At 42.3% G+C, this 26218-nt stretch overlaps 1 protein-coding gene across 1 annotated transcript in view; it reads right to left on the bottom strand.

Annotated features, from left to right (window-relative positions):
* LOC116306045 (homeobox protein Meis1) overlaps positions 1–26218 on the bottom strand; it is a 78023-nt gene that overhangs the window by 42555 nt on the left and 9250 nt on the right. The window contains exons 2-3 of the mRNA XM_089024082.1: positions 24728–24836; positions 568–775 (exon numbers count right to left, since the gene is read on the bottom strand). Of these exons, the coding sequence (XP_088880208.1) occupies positions 568–684 (117 nt within the window). The 5' untranslated portion in view covers positions 685–775; positions 24728–24836. The remainder of the gene's footprint in view (positions 1–567; positions 776–24727; positions 24837–26218) is intronic.

Here is a 26218-nt window from a genome sequence, read left to right as displayed (position 1 = left end):
TCACACGAAAAAAGAGATCAGCTTCCAAAACGCGGCAAGTGTGAAAGACTACAAAGGTTTATGCCTTTGAAGAAAACTATGACACGGTCGTTGGTAATTTTTGGCCTGACTTGGGCTTTGACATATCGTTTTTCTATGCTACTTTTGATGCAGAGATTTTAATAAGTTGTTATACTATCTCATGCATAAACAAACCCAAACATTTTATTTTAATTTTTAAGACTGAATACTGAAACGACATCTCAGCTGAGCATGGCTAACTCACGCATGTAATGGAGTTGAACAATAAAATGTGTTTTAGCCTCCTTATTTGAAGAGAAAGGAAAGAAAAAAACATGGAAGAAAAATACTACAAAAAGGGGAAAAGAACAGAAAAAAGACACCGAGAAAGGGAAAGCCGGGAAAGAAAAGACAGAGAATAAAGAAGAGAATTGGAACGAAATCAAATAGAATAGAAAATCAGAAGAAGATATATCATGCTCATATTCCTTTTAATGGCATCCAAGGAAACAAAAACGCAAAATTAATTATTATTTTAATAATATTAATGATAATAATAAAAAGTACCTCGTTTTCCTTTTCCATTGACTTCTTCACAAGACAGGAATCATCAGAGGGCCAGTGATTAGAACGAAAAAAGAAGTCATCAAAATGACGCGGTACCCCGTATGTGCTGGCTGTCATGGATTGGCTGTAGCGCTATCGATCCTCTTGGTGAAATATTTCAACAGGTGTGCTCTCTTTTGTCCCCTTCTTTAACAAGGACGAGTTTTCCCTACGAAATTATAACAAACAGTACTAATGATTAGTTATTTGATGCACAAGCCATCCTTTATTGGTAAATCAATAATTGGGGTACGCCAGACCGCGTTTCATTCATTCTTTTATTCTTTCATCCACCGTGTTTATTAGACTATGATATTAAGAAATTAGATCAGCCCTTAATGCTATCCGTTGGTCAAGTTTCCGCGTAGCTTTGACCCGTTGATATTATTGACTTTATAAATTGACTCCAGTTTAGCAAGGGTGGCGTCGCAGGCAGAGGCTTCGTCTCTCGTCAAAGCGACCTGGGTTCGATTCCAGGACTTCTCTCCTGTGCTTGAATGAATGGGATTTAACAGTGGCATTTCTACAGAGTAGCTATTCATCCACAGCTATTCATTCCAATTGGAAGTTAGGAGTTGATTTTTGCGGAGGGAGGAAAGCCGGAGAACCCGGAAGACCCTCGAAGCACAGGAGAGAACCAACAAACAACTCTACTCATATACGACACCGAGCTCAGCGGGACTCGAACCCGGGTCGCATTGGTGCACCCGTGCTTCCCTGGTACGGTGCTTCCTGTGCTTCGGGGGTTTTTCTCCAGGTTGTCCGGCTCTCCGCAAAAATCAACTTCTAAGTTCCAATTTTAATTCAGTGGATGAAAAGCAACTCTGTAGAAATGCCACTATTAAATCCTATTTATTTATTCATTAACCGAGGAAGACTTGAAAAGAAATCCAGCGATTTGGGATCGCAGGCAAAAATGAAAATATCTACAAAGAGATTTATTCTCACTCTCATTAAGCTTGGAAAATTTACGCCGGTATTTGATAGTACATTTTCCCGCTCGTAAGGTTTTAACATGGTTTTGCGCGCATGCGCAAACTTTTTCACAACCCTTTAAACAATCTTAAAGTGAAACTAAAATATCTATTAATTCACTTATGATTTATTTTATCTGAAATACTGGTGAGCGACCAGTCGTGAGAGACTCAGAGTCCAAAAAAGAATTGAGTCAGTGCGCTTATAAATACCTCTATTTAAAGGTCAGCCTCTGTTTCAGTAGCGACCATTGAAAAATATTCCCCGGTTGGCCACTTAATATATGTTTGAGCTTTATTCAACTTTGTGTGCTTGTCTAAGGCAAGCATTCTTTTATCTGCTGATGGCTTTATTGGATTGATGCGCCTATTTTTAAAATGGCTGTATTGTTGGCTTTTAATAATTCCCAAAGCGGAATTATGTAACAAAAGACATGGCCGACATGATGGTTCGTTTAGCAAAAGATTGCTAATGACAAATCTTTTGTAAGGTTCAAGCAAGACGGCGGCTGTGAAAATCACCAATTGCTGAAGATGAGTGGACGCATGCGATCTAGCTTCTCTTTCCGCTGTGTAGTTCAAACCGGGTGTTCATGATTCGATCTTCGACTGCATGTGTGTTTCGAGTTTGTTCGATGTGTTGTTCTCTTCCTTGCCAAGAGGGTTTTTCTCCGTCCGTAAAAAAAACAACAATTGAGTTGAGGTTTGTGTTTTAGTGTAAATTATGAATGGTGGAGCCAACGGACACGGACGGAAAGAGAGAGCGATGATTACAAATATTACTATAATATTATCAATAACGACATTTCAGCATAGTGAATAGCGCATTGTCAATTTTCCTGCCAAAACTACATGAATATTCCACTTCCAAACAAGAAGATATGTCTTGGCATTTTTGCAAAAATGGCTGGCTTAGCCTTCATTCACAATACGACGTTTCTAAGTTCTATAGCCGCGAGCTATAGTTTACTACGAGGTATTCAACAGTCTCACATGAAATGATTAAGAAAAATTATGGCTAGTACGGTGCATTGGGGCCTAGATTTCAGTCTCGTCAATAAACCTCTCAAATGGTTTTCAAAGGAATTACAAATGTTTTTTTAGTGTATTTATAGCTTAATGTCCTCGAGCTGTCGGGCCATTATATATCTTTATAAATGCGGTTTGCGGATCTAGATATGTCCACCTTTTCAAAAAAAAAAAAAATTTTAAATACAATCATAAAGTCCTGCAAAACCTTAAATCTTTTTCCATGACTTAATCAGAAATGTGCGCATAAGTCGCGCCTCGGAAAACTAAAGTATCATCTAAAATTACGAACTACTTTTTGTCTTGTTTTGCGCACTTTTAAGTTAAGATCAAGCGTTACGCGTAACCTTTTGCGTTCGACCAATATATTACCTTCTGTCTGTAGGTTTTTATAGTTTTTAACAACTTACCCCCTGGTCTGTTTTTACAACTTGATAAGGTTAAACTAGATAAGCTTCTGCTTTTGTAGCTTTATCGGTACAGCCCTCTACAGCTTGATTCCAATTCAACGTCCGCAGGACTTTGAAATTGGTTCTTTGAAGTCATCGGCTCATTTTTTTGTCCCATTTAACCGTACGTAATTCAATAAAGATTCCATATTTTTTATTAATGTTTTTAACAGATCAATTTCATACACGCTTTCGAATTCTTTGACTTTTGAATTTGAGTTTAACTGTTCAGTTTACTCGCTGTTCAAAATGCAATTCACTATTTTTACGATAAGATATACATGAAAAGATTATATGAACAGTATTCCAAGTTTCTAGAACATTTTATTGCTTTTACTAATACAAGTTTCTATGGTGTCATATCTTGTCATTTCACCACAGAAAAACTACTTGTTTTCGATATTTTATGATAACAAAGCATTGTATTCTGGCCGATCTTTTTCTATATCGCAACGACTTACACTTAAAACATCAATCTAATCTCGAACCTCAACTCATACTATCACTGAACTAGGAGATATAACCCTCGAATCAAGAGAACTCAATTCCAAGACCTTAGAGATTAGAGGCGAGTGCACCATCACTGCACCACCCTGGATTTTCTTTATTTTTTTAAAAACAAACAAGACTAAATCGTCATGAGAAAAAATCGAAAGACCCAGCATTGAATGAAATCTGGATGGAGTAAAACGCCCACCGCAAACCCAAGCTCTAGAGAAGCGAAAGAAAGGTCGTTGAAAAAACCCATAACAATGTAATAAAAACATACCGGCTTAGCTTTAATAAGTGATTTTTTTTTTCTTCCTGCAGACGACATTTTAAACTTTGTCAGATAGGTTGGGATCTTTAGGTTTTTAAAACGTCTATTTCGGAGAAAAGCCAACAAAGTGTTCTGCGAAATGTCGTGCACTAAAAGGATCCCAAAAATGCATTTTAATCCTAGTAAATAGACTAATCAAAAGTGCTCGGAAAGGGTCTATTAAATCCGGGCAACTCTAAGACTTCTCTTGTCAAAAGTCATATATCATAATATACAAAGTTGGATTGCACGCTTTTACAGTTTTAAAAAGCTAGTCTTAAAACGTCCAAACAAAGCTTGTGAAAACTTTTCAAAGATTTTCATTCTCACGCCTGTCATTTTTGAAGTAAAAGAATTTGTTCTTTGGAAAAATGCCTCCATACGACGACCAAGCTTTAAGTAGTTTTAAAGTACCCTCTTGCAAGGGTACTTTTATTTTAAACATGAATACTCACTCAAATGTTTGAAAACTGTTCTCTAGATAAATAACATCGTGCTTCTAGATGGAATTTCAAGCATTTTCATAAAGCTGAATTTCCCTCGCCTAAGCTCGTTCGAAATTTCAAAAAGTATGAATAAGTTTTAAAGTCAAAAAGATTTTATTTTTATGAGATTAAAGTGAGCAAAAAATTCTGGAAACCTTCATTTTTTTACGGTAATAAAGTATAATCATTTCAGGTGGAACGTGTACCAGGTGTTCTGCTTCACTACAGCCTTGAATCGTCGTTGTTTTGCTTGTTCTCTGATTTCTCTCATCTCAGCGTCGACAGCTTGAATTAATTCCGTGAATTAGTACTAGAAGCCGATGACGAAAACACCTGCGGGCAGCCAGGATCCGGAACAAATTACAGAGGAAAAAAGGACAATTTTCAGGCTAGCTGTTTTCTAAGCCAGGTGTAGCAAAATCCATCAAGATGAGCCGAAAACCGGGCGTCAGTTTAGACTAGTTTAAGTACGAAAAAGACCTCGTCGCAAATAACTGTCATAAAACTATAGAACGGGTAGGTTTTATAGGTTGATGGGGGAAAAACACATAATAAGATCAAGTTCGTTCGTATTGTCAACAGGTCCTCTTATTGGCTCAGAGAGAAAAATCTAAGTTATCGGCACTTTGTGGAGGTATTATAAAATAAACCATATCTGTCGGTATAAGAAAAGGTATTTTTGACAAGGAAATGGTAGATTTTAATGCTTGTAGTAGACCTTGCGTCTAGTAAGAGAACTCTTGAAAGGCTTCTGCCAAACAATGTTTTAAAAAATCTATTTTTTTAACTCAAAAATTATATTTTGATTATTGAGAAAGTGATTCACTTGTAGACTTGAAATTTTCCGATATTTTTCAGAAATTTTTTAAAATAACATACTTTAACTGACTCATATTTTAACGCTGGGCTGTCTTGATAGAGTCTTAAAACACGTTAATTCCTTAGAACTGAAATCTCTCTTGAAAATATAAAATAAATAAATGAAATGTCAATGAAAATTTCTGAAAGAAATAAAGCCATATTTAAATAAGACGTTAGAATTCACAATGACTTGAAGAAAAAGCACAATTTATTTTATCTTTTTCTTCACCGATAACAGCGTTAAAGCAGTGAAAACTAAATTCTGTGTTCTCGTAAATCGAATAATCTTTGGAATTTCATAAGAACTAGTTTCCAAAGCTATAAATGTTTGTTCCTGAGGGAAAAACGTTTAGCAAATTGCCTTCAAAAAGCTAGTAATTGATTTTGTTTACACGTCGAAAATGTAAAATGTCGGCATGACTTAGTTCAATATTATTTTCGGCTTTCGTCCTAAAAAAAAGACTTTATTGAAGAAGACTAAACAATACTCAAATAATTCGTTACTTTTATTTATTTTTCAAGTAAGCATGAGAATATATATTCAATGTCAAAAACCTCTTAAAACACAAATTCAAAAGAAAATTGAAGTTCAGCACATACTGATTCGTCGAATAAACTCTGCGAATTAACTGACCTTCATATTCTGAGTATAACTGAAATACCTCAAATCTAAAATGCATAAAACACAAAGTCAATAAGTACCATACTACACCTATCACAATTGGCTATTCAGTTCAGTGTTGTCCAGTTATAGTGTCACACTCCTCGTATGTTTAGTGTGTTTATTCACGATCACTTTGACTTGGGGATTGCTTTTCATCAATAGTTTATTTCATGTTAGGGGGGAAGTCTGATCTCTTGCTCGTAGATTGGCAAATCTCTCGATTAGCTCAGGATGTAGGGAATTGTCTATTACTTCAGCTATGTTTTTAAAAGTAATTAATTACCGGCCGGGAATTCGAAGGTGAATGGAAACTTTCTTGAGAACAAACACAGATGTGACAACATAACAATGTCGGAAGGATGATCCGGACTGTGTCGCTTTTTTCACAGGAACAATCATTTCGTAAAACAACTTGAAAGCATGAGAAAAATCAACTAAAGATGAAAGCAAATATTTTGTTTGTTCAAGGGAAACTTTGTCTCTTAAAAAGAAGTCGATGTTTTCCTGTGAAATATTGAAATATACATATATATCTGAAGTATTCTACCTCCTCGTTTGCATATTCAAGATCCCGTGATGTTGCGCATGCGTAGTGAAGTAGTATAGGGAATGGGGGTTCCAGCGCAATCTCAACACGGGCAAGACCCGTGTCAAAAATCCACCTACGGACAATCCCCACTCCAAGTGTGGTTGGGGGCAACAGCGCAAATATGTTAGTTTATATATGGAGTGCGAAGAATGTAAGAGAACTTTTAAGAAAGAAGCGGATTTGAAAAAGCATTTGAAAATGAAGACGAAGTGTATGAGCAGCTATGATTGTGGATGTGGTAAGAAGTTTGAGACTAAGGTTAAATTGTTTTGGCATTGTCAGGACTGTGAGTACGACTACGACGACCTAAAAAGTGCTTGGTATTAGGTATAAAATATTTCCTATTATATAGATGGAATCCCAAAGCAACTTCAGCACGGTGTCAATACCCGGTAACGGTGAGATTGACGTTAGACAGTTTTGGCGTCAGTCAGAAAGGAAGGTTAAAAGGACTCTCCGAAAAGGTATAGAAGAATTAGGAGCCCTGAAAGCTAGTATAATGGTAGAAGTAAGTTTGTCAAAAGATGAGGTAACGACGACAGCAATGTTGCGATCAAAGTCGTTAGTGATATTAGAATCCACGAATCTGGATAGGTCACTCAGTGAAGCCTTAGAAGCAATAATGGAGTCGCTGTCTAACTACACGAAAGAAGGATCGGGTTGGACAGTAGAGGAGGTTGAAGGAATAGAGATAAGTATAGCCAGGTACGTACCCATACGAGGGGGGAGTTACGTACCGCTACCAACGTGGGTAGAAAGGAAGAAGGCTATTGTAAACGTGAAGAATGAAGACAATCGATGCTTTATGTGGGCAATCAGGTCTGCACTGTATCCAGCAGAGAAGGATCCCTGTAGGACAAGTAAGTATCCCACAGATGATTTAGAGTGGGATGGTGTGGAATTTCCCATGCAGTTGATAGACATCCCCATATTTGAGGAAATAAACGATCTAGCAATTAACGTTTACGGAGTCAGAGAGCAGACGATAGTACCGTTAGTTCTGTCAAAAAGTAAAGGAGAGCGCGTACATTTATTCTACCACGGCGGACACTACTCATGGGTTAAACACATTAGCAGACTATTCTACAGACATACTAAGCACAAAGGCAAAAAGTACTTCTGCGACTGCTGCTTGCTGTCATTTACATCCTTAAATACCCTAAAGAAACACGATGAGATCTGCCGCGGAGTCGAAGAAGTGGCGCAACGGATCCAGATGCCCACAGATAAGAACCTATCCTACTCAGACCATCAAAAGCAGATGCAGGTGCCTTACGTGATATATGCAGACTTTGAAGCGTTGATAACTAAGGAAGAGCAGAAAAGTGGTGCCACGAATAAGGTGGGATTACACGAGATCTGCTCCTTTGGTTACATAGTAGTCAGATCAGACGGTAAAGCAAACCCTCCTGTGATTTACCGAGGTAAGAACGCAGCTAATGAGTTTCTAGAAGCATTGCGAGAAGAGGAGGGGGAGATAAGAGAACAATTAAGATGTCCAAAGAAGATGGAATTTACCAAAGAGAACCAGGAGGCTTTTAACAAGGCAAAAAAATGCCACATTTGCCAACATACGCTTCTTCAGTTTGGAAGACGAGCCAAGAAAGCGTGGGATGAAGATGGAAAGTATCTAGGAGAAGCTCATTTTAAATGCGGGAAGTATGCTAAGAAGGGTGAGAAGCCGGGAAAGCCCTCCACACATTGCATTCACTGCCACGAAGCATTTGTTGAGGATTTCTATGTGGATAAGGTTAGGGATCACTGCCACATCACGGGTAAATACAGAGGAGCGGCTCATTGGAAATGCAATATGAACTTCAAAGTAAATCCAGACATGGAGATTCCGGTGTTCTTTCACAACCTCCGCGGTTACGACTCCCATTTGCTACTACAAGGAACAGACGGCTCCGACGTCAAATGCATACCCAACAACAAAGAGCGCTACATGTCCGTAACTGTGGGTAAGCTAAAGTTCTTAGATTCGCAGCAGTTTATGGCGGACTCCTTAGCAAACCTCGTAAAGTATAACACCAACTTTCCCATTTCCAGTCAATACGGCGCGGAAAGGAAAGGAGTGTACCCATACGAATACATGGACTCCTGGGATCGATTCAAAGAACCCCTACCACCCAAAGATCGCTTCTACAGCACCCTAAACGAGTCTGGTATAAAGGATGAGGAGTACCAGCATGCGTTAGACGTGTGGGAAAAGTACTCCTGTGAGAACATGGGTGACTACCACGACATCTACCTAAGGTCTGACGTAGTGCTGCTTGCAGACGTTTTCCAAAGCTTCAGAAAGATGGCTATGGAATATTACGGATTGGATCCCGCTAATTTCTACACGGCTCCTGGGCTCAGCTGGAGTGCTTTGTTAAAGAAGACAAATGCGCAGTTGGATCTCCTAACGGAGTACGACATGTATCGGTTTATGGAAGACGGTATTCGTGGCGGCGTATGCGGACCCAGCCGACGTTACGCCCGCGCAAACAACCCCTTAGTAGAGCACGACCCAGAGAAACCAACCACATACATTTACTACCTGGATGCGAATAACCTTTATGGTTGGGCAATGTCACAGTACCTACCTGTGAGAGACTTCGAATGGGATCCAGTGAAGCCGATAGACTTCTACATGCAGGTAGGAAAGGAGGAAGACAAGGGTTACGTCTTAGAAGTGGATCTGGAGTACCCAGAGCGCCTGCACGACGAACACAATGAGTTCCCCTTAGCACCAGAAGCGATAGAGATACCATTTAAGCAGCTAAGTCCGCTGCAAAAGCAAATGTGCCCTGGTTACAAACCGTACAGGAAACTAACTATGAACCTGATGGATAAGAAGAAGTATGTGGTACATTACCGCAACCTGCAGTTCTACGTGCGACACGGAATGCGCGTAGAGAAGATCCACAGAGTCCTAAAATTCACGCAGGAACCCTGGATGCGCCCCTACATTGACTTTAACACGCAAAAGCGTACCGCAGCGAAAAATGACTTCGAGAAAAACCTCTTCAAACTGATGAACAACAGCGTGTTCGGAAAGACAATGGAGAACATCCGCAAGCGCGTAAGCGTAAAAATAGTCAGCACCAAAGAGGAAGCAGAAGCATACGTGTCACAGCCAGGCTTCGTTAGATACGTAGAAATGCTGAACTTCTACGTGATTCACATGAAAAAGGCAAACCTCTTACTAAACAAGCCCGTTTACACAGGCTTTACGGTGCTGGATCTATCGAAGCTGCTTATGTACGAGTTCTACTACGATAAGCTTAAGCCAAAGTACGGAGACCGCTGTCGCCTCCTGTACACAGACACCGACTCCCTAATTCTAGAAGTGCAAACGGAAGACGTTTACAAAGACTGCCTCCCCGACATAGACGAGTACGACACCAGCGGTTACCCGAAGGAGCACTTCCTTTACTCTGCGAAGAATAAGAAGGTAATTGGGAAGATGAAAGACGAAATGTTAGGAAAACCCATCGTGGAATACGTGGGTCTGAAACCAAAGATGTACAGCGTGCTAAAGTTAGACGGCGTAGAAAAGAAAGCTAAAGGCGTAAAAAAGTATGTGGTTAAGAAGGACATTACACACGAGTCCTACCTCAACGTATTACGAACACGCAAGGAACAGCGGCATAAGATGAACAGCCTGCGCAGCTATGGTCATCAGATACATAACGTCACGCAGGAGAAGGTGTCGCTGTCTGCATTTGACGGTAAGCGATGGATGTGTGATGACGGAGTGCATACGATAGCATTCGGACATCACACGATAAGCAGTTCTTCTTTGACGAACCCACGCGTGGGACCATCATGAAGATAATACAAGATGGGCTGACCCTTCTTAGCTATCGCACTTCGGATCTGATAAGTTTCCAAAGACCAATTAGGATCCGTAGCTCTTTTGGATCCTCCTTCTAATTCACCCGGCTCATAGAGATATCGAACCGTGACATTACCTAATTTCTTTTCATGGGGGAAGACCGCCCTCGAACTTCTGATGAAGGACTTGTGTTCCACGTGCTTCTTTTTTATGGCATCCTTGGGTTTTATTCCCGTAGCCCTGGCCGCCTCGTTGTTCAAAGCCGCGACGACCTGGGGGAGCCTCTGAGTCCATTCCCTATTGCGTTTGGAGGGATCTTCCAGCTCTTTCCAATACTGGTACCCAAAGAGACGCTCGGCCAGGGTCTTATTGAATCTTTCGACGATGCTTTGACCCCTGTGGTACTCTGCTTTAGCTCTTCTAATCTTGGTGTCGTGGTCTTTCAGGGTCTTGGTAACCACGCCCATGAACTCTGTCCCCGCATCCACTTGCAGCAGCTTAGGCCATTTCAAGACGCGCTTATAAATCCTACCTAGGGCTTCTGCGACTTCCCCAGAATCCTTACTGGTTATAGGTTCGGCGTCCTTATATCTGCTTGCGATATCCACTACGGTCAAAGCGTACCTATAGGTCTTTCTTCGCACCTTATCGTGCGGTAAGAAAAGCAAATCCGCCTGATGAACTTCATTGGGGGCATTTACGGTAAAGCTGGGTCTGGGAATGTACTTAGGCACGGGAAGATAAACCTGCCAGAGGGTTTGTTTTTTCAACCAGTTCTTAGCTGTTTCGTCTGATACCCTGGCCGCGGTCGCGAGTTTCTTGATGGCCGACGCTCCTCTCCAATAGCCTTCCGGCCCATAGTAAATCCTTTTGAGTTTGTCCTCTACGCGACCCATTATATGAATTCCAAAACAAGATTGATCTTACGTCCGTTAAAATCCACCGTCTTTCCGTCCACTTTAATGGTGATGTTTATGCTTTCTACCAAATTAGACAAGTCATAGCTCAAAGAAATGGGAGTGTATTCTACTGGGTCAAATGGATTACCTTGGGGCAGAAACTTGGACATAAGAGAAGACTTTTCTCCATTGTTGTAACTATGAACCAAGTCGCAATAGACTTCGTAAGAGGATGCGACTTTCCATTTCACATCATATGTATTGCCGCTATTTATTGTGGTACTAGTAAGACCCAGGAGTTCTACCAATGGACTGCCCATTAAATTAGCGCTTCCACTATTTTTCTTGAATTTCATTTCATGGGGTAATCCTGTGGTAAGAGTATATCCGTGCTTTGCTAGCTCCTTAGCCAGTGTTATAGGGGTGTAATGGGAATCTGGTATTTTTGGTTTGGTGCCGGAAGTTCCGATGACAAAGCCATTAATTAAATTATACCAAGAATTGTACAAAGAGCAACTAACCAACCGAACCCTTTCCGCGCGGATGGGAGGATTCAGACAAGTGGTAAAGTTATTCTTGTCGCTTTCCAAAAAGACGATCATTATATTAGATACGCCAAGGCCACGCCTCCCGCCAGCCCTGCAACTCCCACGAAGACCAACTCACTATTTTTTTGTTTCTTAGAAGGCTGGTAGTAATTCTTAAAGTCAGGCTTCTTTAACACCACTGTGGGGTGCGCTTGCGCATAAAGTTTGAAGGCGTAGTCTGTGTTTTCGAAGTTCTTATCCGCCTGCATCTTGTCTTGGTAATTCTTATCCAACCAATCCCTGTAGGCTTGTCTTTTTTTATTCCAAGCCGCCACGTCCCGCTGATATTTCTCCAGCGCTAAGTCGTGCCTTTTTCTTTCGGCGGCACCGCTTTTGTCGCCTCTAACTAATCTATCCAAATATTGACCACCATAATTAGCCCCTGTAAATGCTAAAGCTGCAATGACTCCACCTGCGACTAAGCTAACCATTATACATTAGGTAGGTACTTTTCCTTCCGTAGGTAATCCTTTACCATGATAGCTCCGCCTACGGCAGCGGTCATTTTAGCAAAATTAGCGAAGCTCTTGCTTGGGTCTTCAGTAAAGCCTTCTTTGAGCACTTTCTTACCTACCCAACCAATACCCGCAACGATGGAAGTAATGATAGCTGCTTCTTCAACAGTTTTCAATAACGCGGTTGACATTATATTACAAAGCGAGAAGGAAAATCTAGGTCGCCACGGTACGTGGTGATAAATTTACTCCATTTCAGGGATCTTACTTTTTCTAACCTCCACAGGTGCGTGATATGTTGGTGGTTCTACTTTTGGCTTTGCTGCCCGCCATTGTAAGTAAAGGCTGCCTGCTGCTATAGCAACTCCTAACGCGCCGATGACGTACCCAGGATTAATAAAGGATTCCTCTTCCTCCACCTTTTCCTCCTTTTTTGCCTTGTTCTTTTTATTCATCTCCGCGAGCTTCTTTCCCGCGGCAACTCTCCCTGGAGATTTAGCCTTGGTGATTCGTCGCTCCTCTACTTGAGGGGTTTCCTCCGCCTTCGATTCTGCTTCACTCATTTATATCTAAGGACTTGAAGGACTTGATAAGTAACTTAAGACGACTTGACTAAGTACTTAAGGATGACTTAACTAGGTACTTGAGGCGACCTGGGTAATTCCCGCGAATGACTTGACTAAGTACTTAAGGACGACTTGACTAAGTACTTGAGGCGGCTTGATCAGGTACCTCAGCAAGTGCCGCCTGAAAGACCTTTTCAACTTCTCTGTCCTTTTTGAAGTCCTTCCAAGATGTTCCGAAGGAACCTAGTACCTCCTTCAAGTCGACGTGCTGAGCTACGTGCAAAGCCGCAGAGGCGACTGCCATTAACTTACCGCACTTCAAAGACAACCACCCACAGGTTATCTTAAGTTCTTGGGCGATGACATAGTCATCTCTTATGTCCTTCTGTAGTTGCTCCACGTCGTCTATGGGCAGTGCAAGTCCAAGCAATTTAGTGGCAAGTCGGATAGCGGAGTCTGCTACGGCGTCCGTGGTCTTACTTGCGAGGGCAGCCTCGTACCTCTTATGGAACTTCTTAACCTCCTCTTCTGACAGCTTATTAACCTGCTCATGGGTAAGTTCCTTGCCTATCATTTCTTTGCACTTCCCAGATGACACAAGGATGTTAAGTTGTTCCTTGAGGTTACTTTCATCTAACTGTGTGGGGACTTCATCTATGAGCTGCTCAATGTCCATATATGTTAACGTCATACGGAAACCTCAAAGAGAAGATCATTTTGGAATGTTGGTGCGTTTTTAAATGCCGCATGTATTCGTGCAGCTGTTCCTTGGATATCTCACCGCCGTAGTCGCTTAAAATGGTTTCCAGGTCAGACTTGCTCGGAGTATAAAATACTACGAGAGAGCCTATGTTTTCCCTAAAGGGCTTAGAGACGCTGGTAAGCTGCTGGGAAAGCAACCAAACGCTAATGTTGTCATGTCTGCCGCTAAAGGCGAGCTTCACTAATTCGGAGGTGCGCCTTTTTACGTCGTCCCCACAGGCAATGTCATCCAATATGAGGAGCGTCTGTGTATCTTTAGGGAATTGCTTGTGCCAGAACTTCAAATGGCTGGATAACTCGTTAGGATCTAAGATATCTACGAAGAAGTCGTCATCTTTCACTCCTATGCCTTCCCAGGTGCGGTTATTCACGTAGGTGGGACAAAGCAGCACTATGTAGTCAAAGCGGTATCTAAAGGGTCCTAATAGCTGCTCCACGATGAACTGGGTCTTTCCGCAGCCGGTGGGTCCTACTATCAGAGCATTGCAGGGAATATGATTCGGATCCATTATATATACAATGGACCCAGTGGAAGTAGTAAGAAGGATTGCCGCTGACGCAAAAGATAAAAGAGACACCATAGAAATGCAAAGGGAAGAGATAGACCGGTTAAAAGAGCGTGTACAGGAATTGTACGATGAAATGTGTGGTCTGAAGCGTGCAGAACGGCTTGGCGCGCTTTTGACAATGGCGGGTTGGGCTAAGGAGTCCATTAAGGACTTCATTCGATATCCCCCATAGATATATGGACTGCATTACGTGCGAACTACCTGCTGACTGCATAATCCCTCCCAAAACACCGATACCCAAACCGTGTAAAAAATACACCTGCCGTCACTGTAATAAGGTATTCTCTGAAGAAGACTTCGTTGGACATTGGTGTCCCGCGGATACTAAAGCACGAAGGACTTTAGACGACGCTCGAGAAGAGTAAGAGGTCGCAAAGAAGATCTTACTAAGCCCCAGCAAGAGGAATTAGCATAGGTCTTTCTTTTTTATTGTTATTTTGTTAAATGCTGCAAAGAGGTCTCAAGCAAGGGTCTATTTTTTATTGTTATTTTGTTAAATCATCGTAATCGAAGAATGGTTAACATGATTATCTTTTTGCTGGTTTCAACGATGAGAAAGAATGATACCTCATCTCTTAATGGGGGCTTAACAAAATAACAAGAAATAATAGACCCTATCCTAAAACCCCTTACAGGGTTTAACAATTTAACAATAAAAAATAAGGTATATATAATGAGGTGCGTGCAATGTGATAGAGCTTTTAGTAGCAAGCAGCGGCTGCAATACCACCTTTCCAAGAAAGTCTGTCAGAAGACCATCAGCACTGTTTGCGGCGACTGTGGTAAGGAACTGTCCACAGTACAGGCCCTACGATATCACCGCGAGCATAGAGTCTGCCTTAAAGGCCATTGCCGCCGATGCGATGAACCCCTCTTCGAAGAAAACTGGCATAAATACCGCTGCCGGCGTTACCACCTCGAAGAAGTTGTCTGCGAGACCCACGGCGATTTAGCAGAGCGATGTTGCCCCCTTGAAACCAGCCGGGCTTTAGTGCTGCGTAAAAAAGAAATAGACCAAGATTTCGTATGCTTTGACGACTACGAAGGAGTAAGATGGGAGAATAGGGAACACTGGGACGGCATCTGCGATAAATGTGGTTGTCAACGCAGCGGTCAACATATTTGGTGTTGCCTGTACGAAGGTCCCAAGCCTTTAGACCATTACCTTGCAATACGAAAAGAATGGTCTAATATATGATGTTACCTTACGTCGCAGCGTTCGCAGGAGGAGCCTTGATTACGATATCGATCGATTTCATGTCGGAAAAAATGAGGTCCGACGTAGCAGACCAATACCTAGAAGCCCATGAGGACGACTAATCACACAATGGATTAGCCTCCGCCTTTCTTTCAACGTCGAACTTCCATCGACCGTTGACTTTACCATAGCTACGTACGTGAGTGTACTCTTCGCCTTGCAGTACGTACCGTACGCAGTCAGGAGCCCATAAACTGTACTCTTGGCTGCCGTCTAAGAGGACCAACCTTAAACGGTTAATGTCCTCGAAGACGACGTAATTTTTTATTTCGTATGAAATGCCTTGTATTAATTCGCGCCAGTGAGTTTGTTCAACTATCATTATATTTATGAAATATCTTTCGGTGCGTTTGTAGCGTCTCCTGTGACTTGAAAGCCTTAACGCAGCCAGGACAAGGTATGCGAATGCCGTCGACGTAACGGTCGATTTCCCTGCAGATCAGATCGTAATCGTTGCTTACCATCGTTAAGTATCCATTCATTTCATATTGCGTCAATACCGCTTTTTGTTTGTCGGACAATACGCCGTTACCCTTTGGCGTCTTCAGTTCCAGACAGAACCCATTGTATTTCTTATGGGAGTTAAGAATTAGGATGTCGGGTTGACCTGCCTGGTAGCCCTTTTGCCAGCACTTTATCCTTTTACTGGTGGTATCTTGCAATTCCCCGAGTCCAGGCGCTAATATCGGCGTAGGGTGAAACCGGCGTATGTAATCGATGACCTTCTTATGTAAGTCAAACTCATTCTCGATCTTGAAGACCAACTTATTTGGACCATCCAACGAGTACTTTCCCGTCTTCCTTAACGTAGGTAGGACATCCTCGAAGACCCAATCTTGAAATGCCTCTGCTGTCGGTAGCTTGGAGCTAAATATTAACTGATACAAACCAGATTCCGTCACGTACAGGGATTGTGGGTGTGAACCAGAAGGGAGGCGATTCACCTCTATTCTAAATTCGCTAAGCCTCTTCTTATGCTTATCCCGCACGTGGACTTTAATAGCATCTTTGGTGTCTGCGTAACCTAATGCCTTTGCTACCTCTTTCGCCTTAAAGTACAGCTTGTCGCTTTGCACTAGGCATTGCAGTTTAGTTTCGTTGTTTTCGAATACGCGGAGCATATTATACGTAAGGGATATTTTTATCCTCAATCATCCTAGTACGCAACACTTTTTAGCTGATTCATTTCCACGCTTAGCTGCGCGTCTGAGACTACGAAAATGTATGCATTTATCTTAGTAGTGTCGCTGGCGTCTTTGGTGCGCTTGATCTCCAACGTAATGCCGTCCTGGGTATTTACCAGCCGCAATCCCTGTCCATGTAGGTCTTCGTCGTTCGTCGTGCGCATGTCGATCCACAGCGCGTACTTATCCTTAAAGAATTTCTTTGGGTCAATTTGGTCGCCAAACTTACGTGCGACTTCCCGGTACATATCCGCGGGCTTTATCCCTTGTGAGTAAACCTTATTAGGCACTCCGTTGATGCTAACACCTACGTTGGTAATGTTAGGATTAAAGAATGCCTCAGAGTCGCGCAATCCTGCCGTGTATGTCTTTGCGAACAACAACATTATCCCTGTAAGGCTGCGCCTGGGAAGGTTAATGCTTTGGTTGATGACCTCTTCGACGTTATTTGTAAAGCTGAACGTCTTGTACATCACGACGTGATCGTAAAGGAAAGCCTTCCCGGAGCTGTATTCCATACCGGCGCTACGTGCTAAGTCTTCGCTGTATACCGTTTCATACTGCAGCTCTAAGTTAGTAACGGAGTATGGGTGGACGGCTGAGGAACTTACGTCCTTTCCCTGTAGGATGTTCGTAGTGTCTGCTAGGGTTACTTCGAACTGCAGCTCGCTTAGCTGCCTTGGGTAGTATGCACCGTGGTTCGTGATAACTTCGAAATCTAATGGAACGACATATTTAGTACCATAAGCCGTCTTTATTTCGTCTTCTCCTGAGGCGCCAGAGGTTGCGCTTCTTACCTTGCGTATGGCATCACTGGCGATTCCCTGCTCTATCCTTTGCGCGCGGTCAAATGCAGTCAACCATAAGTCTTTGTACGTGGTATACAAATCATACCTGTTTAAGTCCAGCAAGGATTCCCCGGCGAACTTTACGCGTATTTTGGAAACGAGGTTTCTACCCACGTTATTGACGATGTAACGCACGTCTGCGGTATCTGGCTGTATTGCTAGGTCAAACCTTAACGCCAAGGTACCAGGAACTAACACTAGGTTATCCGTTAGGCGGGGCACGCCTACATACAGCGTCTCACCTGGCTTAGCGCTAGAAGGCGTGAATGTAACCCGGTGAAAGGTGCGTTCTGCTTTCAGTCCGCCAACCTGCTTAGGTAATACGTTGGGGTTTAACTTTGAGCTTATCATATATAATGGAAGTAGAAGGAACGGATCTCGACCCTACCACCGAAGAAGGTCAAGTCGACATTAACGACGAAGAATACGACGCATGGACTAAAGGCGCGGAAACCGACCCCCTAATCTACGACATGGCTCTAGAAGACAAGTATGGTAGTAGATGGAAAAGCTTCAAGGCCGCCTTGAATCGCATGTGGCAATCAAAAAACCACGGCAGCCCCGTCCCTGAGTACTTGGAGCTTCAAAACATAGAGCAGCCTGAGGCAGCCGCGCGGGAAACTGTAGAGTGGGCAACGCAAGAGCTAACGCAGCGCTATTCCCACTTCGATGCTGACGACGTAAGGCTCACAGAACGCGGAAACAAAGTCCTCATAAGCGTTCAAGACCTGAGATTTCCTGATAAAGACCGCTGGACAAAACCGCAGCCCCTTTTCGACGACAATGGTGAAGTTAGGGGTGACGTAGCAAGATTAAAAGGCTTCCAGCGTGCCACTAGAAGCATGTTAGAAAGATTGGAAAACATAAATGAAAGGGTTGCGTTAGAAAAACGCGTCGAGGAACTGCAAGAAACGTTGGAAGAAAGGGAGGCAGAATACATGAGGCAAAACCGACTACTTCTCGATGCTCAAAAGAGAGAAGTTGATGACAAAACCCAAAGAATAATAGAAATTAGAGGACAAAGAGACAATGCCCTACGCGATAGAGACCAAGTCCAAAGGGCTTTCGACCTCGCCTTACAGGAGTTAGACCTGACAAAAGAGGAAGCTAAAAACTTGCATATCACCATATCCGGCTCTTTGGAGGAACGGCGGCAGTTGGTTGCCGAAATCAACACTAAAGAGGAGCAAATCCGGCAAAGAGATCAGGCCATCGAAGACCTGGAGGGGCAAATAGAGCGGCAGCAGGAAATAATCAACGACCAGACTCGTCCCGAAGAGGAAAGGGAGGCAGCTCAAAAGGAAGTGGAGGCCCTTGAAATACGCCTTGCGGAATTACAAGCGCAAAAGGAAAACCTGGAAAAAGAGCTGGGGCTTACCACCAAGGAAAAGGTAAAAAGAGCCCTTTTGAAGTATGGTCTTCCGCTGGCATTTGCAGTCGCTATTTCAAGCGTAGTAGGAGTTATCCTATCCGCGCTTAAGGCTACAGGCGCGGGCGTAAAGAAATTAGGTAATGGGCTGACGGACTTGGGAAAAAAGATGGCAGCCGGTCTTCCTGGGCTGCTGGGTTCGGTTGTTTCCTTGGCACTTAGGGCCGGCGGCGAACTGTTGAAGTTTGTAGGGAATAACATCTGGATCTTGGTCGTCGCTATTGGGGTGGTCCTCCTGAAGAAGATTCAGGGTTAATCTTATCTGGGTACGTTACTGGGGGCTTATCCTTGTCGGGTACCCGAGGCGTTCTCGGCTTGGGATAAGTAAAGATAGTATTCGCGCCGCCTTGATAATGCGGAACTAACGGCAGCACGCTCATGGTGCTAATGGGTTTGTGGTTCCAGGCGGCATCGTCGTTTTTATACACACCATTTATCACTACATAACCAAAGTTTGATCCGTCGCTGGTAACGTCGTCAGGAAACACCTGCAGCTTAGCATACTTACAGTTAACTACCACGTGAAACGTAACTGGCGTCAAGTTTTCACCGCTAAACTTGTTTGGCTCCATCGAAAAGTGAGCTACTCTCCTATTGCTCGAGGAAGTTCGATAGGGAGTTAAAGGCTCGTTATTCTCATCAACAAGCCTAAACCCCACGTTTGCGCTTACCAACGTACCGACGTTAACGGTGCAAACGACTAACGCAGGACCTCCAACTTCAGCCCACATCCCCACATCGAACCACTCATGTTTGTTGTAACTCTCTGACCCTAGGTAGTGGAGGTAACGCATTTCGCTTAGATGTGGATTCATATATTTAAAGGCTAAGCACCGTAAGAGTGCTAATTGTCATGTGATTATAAGCCTTATTTCTCTGATCTTCTATGCTATTTATGCAAACGCTCCCGGTGTCGTCTACGCGTATCTGCAGCTTTACCTCCCCATGGCAATCGGCAACCATGTGTAAAGTCCAAACCGATAAATTTTCAGCGCTACTCGTCGGTGGTTCTGCGGAAAAGTGTGCTGGCTCCCTGTTGTTCGTCTTCGCGCGCATTGGCTGTAGTGCGCCGTTAACATCGCAAAATCGAAACCCAATGTTAGCATGACTCGCGGAGCCAAGGCAAATGCTACAAAGGATTAATTTCTTCCCTGAGTAGTTCAAATTCACGGACATGCCCGTGACATCAACCCAAGATGCTTGGGTGTATTTTTTCTCACCTGTGTAAGTCGTATAGACACAATCTACTCCAGCTACGTAGGGGTTGTTCATCGCCATATATAATAACTCAGACCAACACCCGCGGCTGCTAAGCCGGCTTTTAGTAAGTTATGGTCGTATTCCTCGGGTATCGTAGGCATAACATGGGCCTTCTTTGATGGTTTCTTAACTACGGGTAGCTTCGCTTCGTGTGACTTTTTTGGCTTCTCTACGAAGTGAGGAATGTTCCTAAGAGTGTCAGAGTTCACGTCATTCACCCCAAACTTCATATCCTTAGTAGCTCGCTGCAGCTTGTTGTTATAACCCACAACGGAATGGGCGTTGATGACCAAATTACTCGGCATTAACCAACAACCAGGCGACAAAGCGTAATCCAGTCGCACTTTAGACTGCTGCACCGCTAATTGATATCTCTGCACCGATTTAGATATGTCATTTTCTATTATTGCAGACTCAAATAAAGTTAGGAATTCTTGTTGCGTTTCCTGTGAAGCGCCTTGGGATCCAACAATGGGGTTGCGGGTATTTACCTGCGCTCCCAGGATGCAGTACACGAATGCTTCAATGCTACGGTTAATCCTGGCTAGGTTCCTTAAACCTTTTCCTTTCATTAACACAAATGGATCCCAAGTGCTGGGGTAGTTCGTTTGAATTCTAGTAATTAATGAATTATTACCCTTATCACCGCCCATATCGCTAAACTCTAACTCATTACTTGGATATTCCTGATGCCCATAATCGGCTGGCTTCTCACCGTTGGCACCCCAAACGTAAACTATACCCAGCCCATGCGTCTTACCCTCCTTATAACGAAAGTCTTCTTGCTGTGGTTTGAACTCATTAATTAACCTTTCCAGGGCTGCGGCGTCATATCGGTTATTCATTGGATTAAATGCCTTATCTCCCGGTAAAGGTACGTTAAGCTCCTTCAACAACCTCCTTACCGTAAAGGCAACGTGAAACTGCATAATTGGAATGTGAAACATGTCCGCGGCAACACCACAACCTTTAGTGGCAGCCCAAATAGCAAAGTCTAACTGCTGCGGCCAATACCGCATATTGGGCCCTGCTAACCATTCCCTGGCCTCTTTACCTGACGTATGCTTCAACATCGTCTCTTTAAAGATATTCCTTACTACTACGTTAAATGATTGCTTACCCACTAAAATCTCTAGATGCGTTACCAATTTTTCGAAGTTGTTTACACCACCTTCAGCATCGTAAAATGGGTAATCTTCCGTGGTTAATAATAGATTCCTTGGAAAATTAGGTGCTTTATAAACGGGCTTATGAGCGGGTGTTTTTGGGTGTAATTTTTCCAATCCCTCTTCCAAATCCTTATTGCTGTAAACTAAGTCATTATACTCTTTGAAGTAAATCCCGTCAGATCTGCTTTCAAACTTCGAGGTTACTGCTTTGGGATACAATTTCTTAAATGCTTCCCAATTCCAGTGGCTGTTATGTGGTTGCTCCTCTATGTTATTTCCAAAAGCGTCGTACATTAGTATATAATGGATGTTATACCATCAGCACCTCCGCTTTATCCTGATTTACCTAGGGAGGGGCCTAACGAATTAAACGCCGAGAACTTCCGCTTGAATAAGGCAAATCTAATCCTCGCTTACTTGGAAGGGCAGACAAAACACTATGAGGAGGTCAGGAAGAAATACGTCAGAGCCCGGAGTACGCTACATAAGATTGCGATAACTTCAGGATCCATATCTGTCGTGTTAACGGGCTCCGGCGTTGCTACTTCGCTTACTGGACCGGGAATAATCGTTGGAGTTCCTTTGGCCGGCGTTGGGGCAACCTGTGGTATCATTTCGGCTTTTGCTACGGGTATTATGAAACAGTTGTCAAGCAAAATATCCAAGCATGACACGACAATAGCTCTGTCAAGGGCTAAAGTAAATACTATCACTGACCTTGTCTCAAAGGCTTTGCGTGACAGAAAGATAGACGACGTAGAATTCTCGCTTATCTTAGCTGAAGAGGAAAAGTACGAGAAACTAAAGTCGGACATAAGGAATAAAAAAACAGTCGTAAAAGATCTTTCCGAGGAATCTCGCAAAAAGATCTACCAGGAGGCAAAAGAAGAGCTTCAAAGAAAGCTTGCTCAGTAAACATCTGCTTTGAAAAGAGCAAAACAGGATTCTATTTACATATTGAACGCCGGCTGTCTGGGTCATATGCGTAATCAAATGTCTGAAGCTATCATTGACGTCGGCACATTCCTGAGCGCCTTAACAACCGGCGATTTTAAAAGTGAATATCGAGTCTACTTTCAAACTTGCTGGTTGTTAAGGCGAAGGGGCATGATCGGAATGTTGTCTATTGTTTTACACGTGAACAACTCATTGTTCTTCCTAGGCACGCCACTTCCGCCACGTGAAAGTAAAAAACCCACGGTCAAAGCTGTTATCATTATTATATCGATCGCCTTGGAATCCATCCTAACAGGGGGTGGTTGGGGTCTATTTCATGGAATATTTCGTAGATTACGTCAGGGTAATAAGGAATATCCTTATCCAGCCGACAAAACATCCACTCGGCTTTTGTCATATCAGAAACCTCGGGAATAGACTTACCGGTAATTTCAGATAAAAGATAGGGAATAGCTTTGTAATATTTACCTAGCTTTAATTTTTTCAACGTTTTCCGTAGACTTTGTGGGGTTGGCTCTTCTAAATGGTCTATGATTTTCTTCTTTACTTCGTTGTCTAAATATACCGGTCGATAACCTTGGATATGACTCATCCAGTCCCTAAAGTATTTTATTCTTTTGTATGGCGTCTTCTTACGACCTCCGTTGGAATAATATTGTTCCCTGGTAGCATTTAGTACGGCATTACGAATATTCTTACCACACTCGTAACACTGTGCTGACGTGTCGTCTTCTATTTGCATTTTCTTGTCACAACAAATATACTTATTTGGTGGTGGGGTAACAAACTTGGGTTTCAAGCACTTTACACAGAAATCATAAACAAACTCTTTACATTCTTCGCACTCCATATATAAACTAACATATTTGCGCTGTTGCCCCCAACCACACTTGGAGTGGGGATTGTCCGTAGGTGGATTTTTGACACGGGTCTTGCCCGTGTTGAGATTGCGCTGGAACCCCCATTCCCTATACTACTTAGTGAAGATCATTGAGAGTATAGCGTTCAGCGAAAAAAGTCCAAACCTTTTTCAAAGAAAACAAATTTTGTTCAAAAGAAGATATCCATAGATTATAGTATTTTTTAAAAATCATAAGACGTATTTATATCTCAGGCCACACCCATGAATTAAAGTCCTGTAGCATGATCTTATTGCATTCTGGGTAAATTAGACTTTTCCAGTAAAAACACGTGTCTTTACTATATTGCGCATGCCCAGGAGGTAGGAATAAGACCGCTGTGACTGGTTGTCGAGACTTAAGGGCGTGCAGGTTCCCAAGCTGCTTAGCCGCATTGTATACCTTTAGCAAGCAAAACTCAAATCGCTTTCACCATGCTAAAATTTCTTAGGCAAAGGAAATTTTCTTTTAAGAATTTTTTTCTTCGATAGTTTTTAGCTTTATCGATACGCACGCGCGCATCAAACATGCATGTCATTTCCCGCCAATTTTTTAAGTATGCGCACATCGTGCCTCCGTCTATGTGGGATCCCTGTGCCAGTGAATTGAATCAACTCTTACATGAACTTGTTTAATACGGACTTCCTATTATTACGGACACTTACTCTTGTCCAAGAATTGCATTTACTCATATTAAGTAGTTATAAGCTAAACTTAGTTTACTCTTGCGAACATATCAATGATACCCATAAACAATCGAAAATAACTTTGTCTTTCTTTTCTCTGAATTCACGCTATTACATACGAAAACATTTCGAACGAATAAGATAAGGTAGAAGAAATACTAGGCTGTTTAGCTGCTGAGTCTTCGATCAAGCACTACTCTCGATAAGCAAGGCATTGCAATGTTTCCTGTCCTTTAACAAAATCTTCTTTCACCATAAACTCAACCTTTGTCACTATTGAAAATACGATCAGGTCGATCCCTAGCAGCAACTTTTTTCTTATTTGCAGCATGTCCAGCCCTTATGGGCCACCATAGACCTAGGTCAGGACACGCCTAACTGACAGATCTTACCCCGAAACAATATCTGGGCTGAACATCGCTAAGTTAGGACACCGTTATCTGACAGATTGAACCCCTGAAACGATCTCTGAGCTGATCTAAGTGAAGGCACGCCTAACTCACAGATAAAACCCTGAAACAACCTTTGGGCCGATTTAAGTGAAGGCACGCCTAACTCACAGATAAAACCCTGAAACAACCTTTGGGCTGATTTAAGTCAGGGCATGGCTAACGCACAGATCAAACCCTGAAACAACCTCTGGGCTGATCTAAGTCAGGGCATGGCTAACGCACAGACCGAATCCTGAAACAACCTCTGGTCTGATCTAAGTCAGGGCATGGCTAACTCACAGATTGAACCCTGAAACAACCTCTGGGCTGATCTATGTCAGTGAACGGCTAACTCCGGCACAGATCGAACCCTGAAACAACCTGTGGGCTGATCTAAGTCATGGCAATATTAATTTACAAAACACTGAAGTAACAATGAACGAATATATATCAAGTATAAATATATAAAGCATGTCAATAGTTTCTTACCTTGTTGTTGACAAGTATCACTTGGTATCAACTTTTGTCTCTTCAAAGACGGCGTTCAATACAAATCCAGACCACTGTTCTGGCTGTCAATATCAACACCAGAAGAAATCTATAGGTCATGAAAAGTAGAAGCTTAATTTTCCCATTCGTAGTTCAAGATAAGGATTTTTTTTCTGATATTTTACTCTTTGGAAAGATGGACTTGTGCCTTTTTCTCACCGTATGATGTCAGAAATAATGTTTTAGCCAAAAGCAAAATTAATCTTAGGCTAATTTCAAGTAGCTATCCAAGACACTCGAGGAACGATTGATTGCCTAGGCATTTATAGACAATTTGAACTGCGAATAACCTCTGAAATGGTGAAAATAGGTGATCAAAGTGAATGGGGTTGTTATATGAAGGGAAGGAAATAGCTGAGGGGGTGAAGTCGTAGGGCTTCCTCAAATGAATTGAACGGATTCTTCTTCTGGGTTTTTTCTACTCCATAATATGACGGATAATCTATCTACAAACGTTTTTAAAAGCTAGAAACGTTATTCGAAAATATAATTTCATTACGATATTAAGTTTTTATGAAATGAAAAAAATAAGGATTCTGTATTATTTAAATCATCTTTAAGGCTGTGAAAATTCTGCTATGAATCCTGATCTCAAAGCATTCAAAAAAACACAGGCTGCAGAATACTGATCTCGTTCAAGATACAGCTTCTATTCGTTCTCTTTGCAACTCATGTATGTGGGTTTTTTTTCCCGATTTCATTTTCATTGTCGATAAATTCCATTCTTATTTTATTTTTCAAGTTGAGAGTTTCATTTTTCTCTCCAGTCTTTAATACAAACGTTCTTAGTAGCGTCACAGACAATGGAAAAACCGTAAAACTTGAAGAACAGCGAAAATTACGAGAACTAAATTAATGGTTTATTGGTCTTGATGTGTGATTAATGATAAGCCAATTTCCTTATTTCCTGACGCACGGAGACGGTAAATAGTACTTCCTAAAATGAAGAAGACCTGAGCTAATCGCAACCTAAGGGTTCTTCTCAGAGCCATTTCCAAGAAGCAATCAAACAAGTTGTGATTGATTCAATCGAAAATGAACCTTTATCAAAGTAGTTTAGAGCCGCTCTTTGGGGACTATTTAAGCTCGTAAAAATTAATTGCCCACCTGTCGATAAGATAAATCTTGAACTCAAAGGTTTGTTACAGCCTCGTCGTGGTATAAGAGGCTCCCTGCTGTTACCTCATCGTCTTCTTACACCTCCGATTTAGTCACTCCCTTTTTATTATTCATACCGCACAGAAGCAAATCCATTCTAAGTCATAGCCGCCATGCTGGTTGACGATAACAAAGCATTTCTCATTAGCTTCTCTTGTTAGATCAACCAACATGGCGGCTGTTTTAATGTTATTTATATATCAAGTGCTTTTGAGTCATGTGTTTGCACCCTCAGAATACATAATATATACCCTTCCTAGGTTCTTTTCGCCG

Source organism: Actinia tenebrosa, unplaced genomic scaffold (assembly GCF_029948245.1).
Source record: "Actinia tenebrosa isolate PJP-AT-01 unplaced genomic scaffold, QUT_ActTen_1.0 PGA_scaffold8__29_contigs__length_14323225, whole genome shotgun sequence".
Classification (NCBI taxonomy): Eukaryota; Metazoa; Cnidaria; class Anthozoa; order Actiniaria; family Actiniidae; genus Actinia; species Actinia tenebrosa.
The sequence above is the reverse complement of the archived record's forward strand: the minus strand, read 5'-3'. Positions and strand labels throughout refer to the sequence as shown.